General features: G+C 40.1%; 1 protein-coding gene across 3 annotated transcripts in view; it reads left to right on the forward strand.

The window, feature by feature from the left end:
- far1 (fatty acyl CoA reductase 1) overlaps positions 1–9,358 on the forward strand; it is a 30,187-nt gene that overhangs the window by 16,182 nt on the left and 4,647 nt on the right. For 2 of the 3 annotated variants that reach the window (XM_046849405.1, XM_046849407.1), the window contains 3 exons: positions 1,559–1,730; positions 7,370–7,499; positions 8,576–8,703. In XM_046849405.1, the coding sequence (XP_046705361.1) occupies positions 1,559–1,730; positions 7,370–7,499; positions 8,576–8,703 (430 nt within the window). Of the gene's footprint in view, positions 1–1,558; positions 1,731–2,065; positions 2,238–7,369; positions 7,500–8,575; positions 8,704–9,358 lie in introns of all 3 variants that reach the window. The other variant, XM_046849406.1, reaches the window with a different exon arrangement.

Consider the following 9,358-nt stretch of genomic DNA (forward strand, 5'->3'; position numbering starts at 1 on the left):
TGACCAGGTGACTAACCTGGTAGCCCATTTTCACCAGGTCAGGCTTGGTGGAAAGACCCACTCTGATGTCCTGTGGGTTATTCTTAGTTCTTTATTGCCCATTGAGTGGTAGATGTCCAGTAGTAACTACCACAGCCTGTAAAATGAAACTGGTCCAGGTGAAATTAAACTGTTTACGTTTTCCGTTTGTTAGTTGCACTTCTGCTCCTCTGCTTCAGTTTACGGAGGGATATGAATTCTAGAGATTAGTAAAAAAGTAAAAAAGCGTGTCCCTGTGGAGACGTTAACACCCGCAGTCATTTATAAACAACGTCACCTACATGCAAGCTTGCATTCTATACAAGATGGGAACTGGATGAGCTGCAAGGAAGCTTGGATGATTTTTTTTACAAATCTCCTCAGATATACTGTACAAAAGGTTCCGAATAACCGCCTCAGAGTCACTACTTTCCCTCAGTGTTTTATAGTTATAATGAAAAACCCACCAAACGGACATCACTCATGTTAACACGGGTATAGATAAAACTGTTAAGAAGATTAAATAGAATCAGATCTGTTACAGTCACTAAAATTGACCGGATGTATCTAAAACTTTGCCCTGTTTTGCTGCAAATTGTCCCATCGAGAAGAACCCATGTAATGCGAATCTAGTGTGAATTTACTTGAGTCTGATTTAACATTTAATAAACAGATCGGAATCGAACGAAATTCCTTAGATGTGAAGAACTCTGTAATCGTTTAACATTTTCCCACTACGGGTTTCTTGAGTCCAAAGTCCGTGAGTTAACACGTAAATAGCTTTATTCTGCCTCACGTCCGTCTTTTTTACATTGTTTAAAACAGTACTACAGTCTACGGCCTGACCGATTTAAATACACCTACCAGGCATAACATTGTGACCTGTGAGAAAATTATTGATTACCTCATCATAGCGCTTGTTAGTGGACAGATATATTTGTTATTCAGCAACATTTTGTCCTCAAAGTTGATGCTAGAAGCAGGAAAAATGGGCGAGCGTAAGGATTTGAACGATTTTGACTAATTGTGACGTCTAGACGACTGGGGCAGAGCATCTCCAAAACTGCAGCTCTTGTGGGATGTTCCCGGTCTGCAGTGGTCAGTTTCTATCTAAAGTGCTCCAAGGAAGGAACAGCGGTGATCCAGCGACAGGGTCGTGGAAAGGCAGGTCCGTGTGATCCGATCCAACAGACGAGCTCCAGTAGCTCAAACTGCTGAAGAAGTTCCTGCTGTCGATGCTCGAAAGGTCAGGACTGTTTTGGCAGCAAAAATGGGGGACCAACACAATATTCAGCAGGTGGTCATAATGCTATGCCTGATCTGTGTATTTACAGGGTATTTGAAAGAATGCGGTATTAAAGCAAGCTCGCTTTTGGTGCATGGGTTCAGTTCCGTTCGGCGAGCACTGAGCACTTTTGGTTGAACTGATAAATCGGTCAGTCTCCGAAGAACTGGCCGTTGTTTTATCTTTTTAAGATACTAAATCGTCATTACTGCTGTGCAAGGTTTACCCACTTGAATCCTCACTTTTGTCTCTTAGAATACCATGTTATATCCACTTTCAAGAGGAACCCCCTCGAGCAAGCTATCAGACGGCCCAATGTAAATCTCACATCCAATCATCTAATCAATCAGTACTGGATTGCTGTGAGCCACAAGGCGCCAGCATTCCTCTATGATCTCTTCCTCAGGATAACGGGACGGGAGCCCAGGTAAACCGCTTCGCCCGTCCGGCCGGCCGTCTATCTGTCTCGATCCCCGCCTCCCCTCGTGCTCAGTCTAACCACACATGTCTTGTCGTTGCTTACTGCAGACCTGGGGAGAATGCATAAGCCAGACAGTACCTGCTGGATTCTGCAATCTCTCTCTCTCTCTCTCTCTCTCTCTCTCTCTCTCTCTCTCTCTCTCTCTCTCTCTCTTTCTCTCTCACACACTTGTCACTTCTCTCTTGTCTCTCATTCTCTCTCTGTCCCGTTCTGCGGCTCTCGGTCCGGTCTAAACCGTTTGTCCTGTTTCTGTGTCTCTATGCGTGTATGCCTCCCTGCAGAATACTGTATAAACATGACGTTCAAGACGAACCCTTTAGAGCAGGCGTTCAGGCGGCCCAATGTTAACCTGCGTTCCAACCCGTTTACCAATCAATACTGGACGACGGTGAGCCACACCATTCCCGCGCTGCTCTACGACGCTTATCTGTGGCTCACAGGGCAGAAGCCTAGGTAAGGTCCACAAAGCCACGCCCCTCGGACCACCTCTGTTTTTTTATCCCCTCCCAAAGGCTTCTTGCATGTTGTGCGAGGCATGGTTTCGCCGGCGTCCTGGTTTTCTGTCTGCTCGGTTTCAAGCAATCCAAGGGAAGTTGATGGTAAATATTTGAAATTTAAGGTTTTTGGTTGAATCTCGTTCATCCTAAATTAGTAGTGTTAAGGTCAAGGTAAGTGGTGTTATTTTAATGATGTTTTACTCAAAACTATACATCGTGGTGCTGGAGTCATCGGCGGTTTAGGGATAACCCATTCAGCAAATACCGTCAGGTTTCATTCGACTTAACTCGCAGTTGGACAACTTCATAAAAGCTTGTTTTTGTGTGCATTGTTTGAGAAACAAAGTCAATAAACTAGCAAGAAGCTAGCCAGCTATCCTTAGCGATCCAATCTTCAATTGAAAACAAATAAAAACTTTTTCATTTTCGATTGTCAGAATATATAAATGTCATTCATTCACTCTCCATGTTGGCACAATGTCATGTACTTCCAAATCAGACTTCCAAGTGTGAAGAGGTATTCCACTGGGGTTGGCAGTTTCAAAAGTCTTCCAATGTGTTCTTAGGTTGCTTTTTTTTTTTTTTTGGTGGAACATTTGCAGTAGGTATTTGTCAGACACTCCCCCCAACAGCAGCTTACAGAAGTGCTTTGTTGTAAATCAGCATCATGCTATTACTAATACATAAGGGTCTAATTTAACTACAGCTGAGTTTACAAGCTGAGGTTTAATGAAAAAAGCGATTCCACCTCCTGGGTTACAGAGGAAGGAGTGTCAAATTCAGTGTTCAGTTATTTGTTTGATTTAGCTTTGGAAAGCAGACTGAACCAACATTTGTTCAGACAATGATTAAAACTTGACAAAAACATACATAAGAGTGTCCTAGACTAAAATCTTTACTTTACTTAAGTATTTCTATTTGGCAAGACTTTTACTGTAACTTCACTACATAGTCCAATTTTTTTGCATTTTGGCAAATCAGTCGTTCCTTTTTAATTATGAGGATAAAAACTGGTGAAACACTTGGTACCCTTGGTGTATCTACCTATCACCAACATACAGTTCAGCATCAGTTCAACAGCAAGCAGAGCATTTAATGATGAAGAAACTCAAAAGGAGGTTTTGGGCTCATGATGATTTGAATAGAAATCAGTGTTTGAGTCATTAATATCATTCTATTAATAGATCAGTGTGCTGAGAGTCACATTTGAGTCTTTTTTACATCAAGTGAGGTGATTAAGAAAAGAGTCTTGTGATAAAAATGATAATAGGAACATTATAGTTATAATAAATCAGTACTTTGGAAACTTAAGTACATTTGAAGCCAAATACTTTTGTACTTTTACTCAAGTGAAAGTTTAAAGAGACACGTTTAATGTTACTGGAGTCGTATTTTGCTGTGTATCTCTACTTTACTTTTACTTTAAGTTCCACCGTAAATCTTACATTGTGATCGTGTCCTGGTGACCGTCTTAAACTAAACCTATATTCAATTTTCACGCCAAAACTATTAGTTCCTTACCTCAATGGTTTCTCAGGTCCAACCTGATTTTGGGTTTCCGCTTAGGCTCCAGCATCACGAGTAGAACATCGAATTATAACATCTTGCCTTGACTTTATGCTACTCTGCAATTGTTTTGAATTTGGAAGCACATGGATCAAGTTGTTTATGTGATGATTTATTTGTTGAGTCACACCATGAAGTCTTGATGATTGACCTGGGAATGATGTTTCGCTCCTTTTTTTATTTTTATTTTTTTACTTTTTGAGTTTACCGACGTTGGAAAGGTACCAGATATCAAGCAATTCTGCCTGTATATCAGAGAGCCATTATTGCCAAAACAGTAGCATCCATCAGAGCCACCTCAGTGATGAGGACCAAAAGATCTCTCATTTGGCTTTCCAAGAACATACACTATATGGACAAAAGTTTGTGGACACCTGGTCATTAGATCGGTATGTGCTTTTTGAACATCTCATTCTACAATTAGTACTCATTTGCTGCTATATTGAGCTCCACTCTGCTGGAAAGATGTTCATAGATTCTTCTATGTCCAAATAGGTCTTGGAGGGAGATTGTGGAGATTTGTGCTCATTCAGCCACACGGGTTTTTAGTAAAGGCAGGTGCTGATGTAGGTGAGGTGAGGAACCCTGGGTTTCCACTCCAACCCAATCTTCTACAAGGGCATTGTCATGCTGGAACAAATTTTGGTCTCCTAGTTCAAATGAAGGGATAATTTAATGCCACCTAACCCAACGGCATTCTCTTCAATTACGTTCCTACTACTTGGTGGTAACAGTTTAGTGAAGAACCACACATTGAAAAAGTCCCTGACCAGGTCCAGGTGTCCTGATACTTTTGTCCAGTTCTTTTAAGTGAGATCATATATTTCTCTATTGGCATGGCATCTGTTTTGGTAGCTGGAAAAAAATAAATGTGAGTGTTAATCCTGTATAATCAGCGGTCATGGTCTCTGGTCTGAAGCATCTGATTTGTTCTTTTTTCTTACGTCTTTTTGTTTCACTGAACCATGTTCTTCATGCATGCGTCATTTGCCTTTATTACATCTTAGAGGGAACCTGGGTGCAGAAGTTACTTTATCTCTAGCAATATTGTCCCATCAAGTGATTTATGTGTTCATTGTAAAACGTGCACTTTTTTTTTTTTTTTTTTTTTTTTTTAAGAATTTACATTGCTTCAGTTGTGGTCTTTCAACCAGGCATTGGAGGTACGCGAGTACTGCAGTTGATCCGAGCCAAATCTTATACAAACATAAGCTCAAATGCAAATTTAATGGCTTTAGATGATATCTACCTAAACCTTTTCATTATTTTTAACAAAACACTGCACATACACTATTTTGATAAAAGTGACAGCTGGTCATGAGTACGGTATGTGCTTTCTGAGCATCACATCCAACATCTAGTCCAAAGGAAACTCTTATAGTTTCCTCCACTCTTCTGGGAAGATGTGCCACTAGAATTTGGAAAGTGCTTGTGGACATATGTGTTCATCAGCCCCAGGGGTGTTAGTAAAATCAAGTACTGATGTAGGTGAGGAAACCTGGGGTGCAGTCAGCATTTACATTCATCCCAAAGGTGTTCAGTAGGGATGAGATCAGAGCTCTATAGCAGGCCACTCAAGATCTTCCTCTCCAAAGCATGTAAACCAGATCTTTGAGGAGCTCACTTTGTGCATTCCCAGGCTGGAACAGTTTGTGGGTTTCCGAATTCAAGTGAACGCAAAATTTTATGCTCCCGCATCCAAAGATGTCCTCTGCAATTGAGTGCATCCAGTTTGGTGGTAACAGTTTGAAAAAAAGAACCACATATGGCAGGAAAGGGCACAAAGGTCAGGCGTCCCAATACTTTTGGCAATATAGTGTACATCATACCAAAATGCTGTCAAGTTCTTAATTCTGATTGGCCAAAAAGCGTGAGTCGGGGTTTCTATTTGAAAAAAAAAAAGGAAATCTTTTTTGTAGTAATGACAATAAAATACTACGACCCCCAAAAATGATCTGCCTTATTGGGCGAGAAGCCATTTTATTTTCACAAACGCTAATGTCTGTATGGTGTCCAAAAAATGTTCGTATATCACTTTTAGGAAAGAAACAAGTCTATGCAATGCGAGAACTCGAGTTCAGTAACCTGTAGTACCTGGAAATATAGGGTTGCACAAGCCAGTGCACTCTTAGTGCCGGTCCCAAGAACGAATAAATAGGGAGGGTTGCGTTAGGAAGGGTCATGAATACGGATGATCCACTGTGACGACCCCCTAATGGGAGAAGCTGAAAGAAAGAAAGAAAAGAAAGAAATGTTGGCAATGTCAGAATTTGGCCATTTGGAGGATTTTTTCCAAATTTCCCCTACATGAATGGTTCAGCAACAAATGGAATAAATGAAAAAAATCGAATGTCTTTCACCGTGAAAGATCACTGTACCTTCTGGTCATTCGATATTCATTTTAGGAATGTATCTTCTAATACTCCAGAATCAAACTATAAAAAAAAAAAAAGTCATTTTTCCCTTTTGGATTCATGATAAAGAAAATCAAAGAGGAAAAAAAAGAACTGGAAAAATGATTAATTTTTTTTTCTTTGTAGATTTTTTTTATTGGATTATTTTTTTTTTTATGTCTGATTGTGGAACGAAAGAAGCAATAGGTCACATCAGTTTCAGGACAGTGACGCCAGGCCAGCAGCTTGAGAGCAGAAGTGGGCGGAGCTTATGTACTCTGCACCCTGTAGAGATTGTTGCATGCCGTTTTCGTCTTCTTTTCATATTCTGAATTTGATATTGTAGTATCGCTGTCCTAATGCTGAATGTGGCTTAATGTATTTTCTTTCTAATTGTTTGCTATGAGAGGAGAACTCTTTGAGGTGCAAGTGAAAGTGCAGATTGGGTGTAAATAGGCTTTATGTCATCGTGGATTCTGGTTGTTGGCGGCCCATATGCATATGTTCGTGTTGTCATTAAAAACAATTTTCAACAAATATTGTCGATAATTGGTACGATCAAAATCCCTGTTAATTAGATCATGCCTAATAAAAGAAATGTATTAGGTGCATATACCTCTATAGACAGTATAAGCTTTTTTTCCCCACATCTGCTTCCCTTCGATTTTCTTTTCCGTGCATCCACGAAGAAAAACGGGAAAATGTCTTTCATATTCTCTTTCTAATATAATGGAACGTTTAGAAGGAATACGGACCATGAAATATGATCCGGATATTTTCATTGGTTTTAGATAAATATGAAAACTTCCAAACCCAGGTTCTTTCCAAGACCACTCAATCGCCCCCAGTCCGCGAGACTGATCTGTTCCATCATCGCCTCAATCAATATGACGCTCTGAAAACTGAACCGAACTGTTGTTTCATCGAATCAGCTGCTTGGTTGTTCCCTCGATTTGGAGAATGTTCAGCGTATCGCCGTAATGCCGAAACACAGCACTTTTACCACAAGGCCCCCGGTGCAGCATGTCATTAACCAGGCCATTTTATAATCCGCATAGCTACCTGGGGTTCGCTCTTGGTGCAGGAATCATTGTCTTTGTCTTCTAAAGCTGTTTCCCTGGTGATGCAGGATGATGAAGACGATCACACGCCTTCACAAGGCCATGATGGTGCTGGAGTATTTCACCAGCCACTCATGGGAGTGGAACACGGACAACGTCACCATGCTCATGAACCAGCTTGGAGCTGAGGATAAGAAGGTGCACGCACACACGCACACACACACACACACACACACACACTCATTCTCTTATGGAATTTAAAGCATGTTGCTTCAGCTCTGTGTGTACAAAGCCTCCATTCAGGTCTTATTCACCACAGACATTCCACACACACACACACACACACACACACACACGGACATCAAATGGCATATTGTGTTGGGTGTTGCACAATGTTACACTGTGTATAGACTGCAGTTTTGTATGTATTTAAATATATAGTTTCGAATGTTGAATACTCAAATCTGATTGGTCAGACGGCTTTATAAAAGACAGAGGTAGAGCTGTAACTCTAGTTGTAAAATAATGAGCTGCGTTTTTATGGCTTACTGACTTTAAACGAATAAAAAGAGGCTGGTCATAGAATGACTGTTTACAGCTGCTGTAGCTTAAGTGATAAAAGAAACCAGCTGATTGTGCAGTTGTTTTATAAATTCAGAAGAATTATGTTCTTTCAATAATTTTTTTTGGCGTATTGCTATGGGATATATGGAATAACACACTATGGGACATCCTGTTTTTGGAAAGTAATCAGCTATTGGAAATTGTTAACCGTTTTTTAATACAGTAATTTCTCCCGTTTATCGCAGTGTTTACGTCCAAAACCGCCCATTTATGTTTACAGTACTGTACCGTAAAAACATTTTACTTCAATTTTATAAATAATAATTATATTTTAATTAATACATTTCATTATTTTTACTCCATAAAAACAATTCTCTACGTTTTTTGGTCTGTCGTGCTCTCCACGATAAACCGGGGGCGCCAGATACGAACCGCGGTAAAGCAGGGATTACTGTAGCAACATCACTTTAGACCAGACACTTCTGCTATTTATAGATGTAATTAAAAAAAACAAGATTATTCTCACATGAAATTGCAGCAGTATGAAACATGGAAAACGCCACCTTTTGAATTTTTAAGTATCAGGAGACCATAAACATCCTTCGGACCTGCTGAGGACCAAGGTTTTTTTTGCGTATTTAATTTGTACCCTTACTGACGCACGAAAATTGGTTTGACCTATTTTTTTTTTTTTTTTACTTCCTGCGCAGGTGTTCAACTTTGACGTCAGACAGTTGCACTGGGCCGAATATATGGAGAATTACTGCATGGGAACGAAGCAGTATGTGCTGAACGAGGAGTTATCAGGCCTCCCTGCTGCACGCAAACACCTCAACAAGTGAGCATGAGTCACAGCAAGTCCACTTAGAAGACACCACTGCATCAGTAACTGTTCAAATGAGGATCAGACAGAGTTCACTCACCAGTCAGAGATTTCCTGATCATATGACAGCAAGCGAGGGTGAAGTCTGGCACATGCATCCTATTAAACACATGAAGCCAGTTATTCACTTCTCCTCGTGCTGCTTCACAGACTCCCTCAGGAATACGCCATCTGCCCTATTCTGCATATTTGAGCCCACAGATAGCCGGAATTTGATTGGCTAAACAGACAGATTATGCCCCTCCCATTTAAAGGGCACAGCCCATTTTCCTAACCAGTTTGTAGAATCCTCATGATTCAAACTTGGGATTTTTCAGTCTGTAGGATCAAGATTCATAAAAAGTCGAATAAACCTTTTAAAAATGACCTCGACACCTAATAAACCCCTATAAGCAATCTCATGTTGCCTCTAATACAATACACGTCTATTGCTCAACAATTTTATATATATTGTTTAATTTATACTCTGCACTCCAATACATGACTTTTTTTTAATGGGAAACAGTTTTACAAAAATGCATATTTGTATTTGTAGTACATTAAAATTCAAATTTCACATTTTATTCATCACATACGTACATAGTACAACATGCAGTGAAATGCTTTATAT

Source organism: Silurus meridionalis, chromosome 5, assembly GCF_014805685.1.
Source record: "Silurus meridionalis isolate SWU-2019-XX chromosome 5, ASM1480568v1, whole genome shotgun sequence".
NCBI classification, from domain to species: domain Eukaryota; kingdom Metazoa; phylum Chordata; class Actinopteri; order Siluriformes; family Siluridae; genus Silurus; species Silurus meridionalis.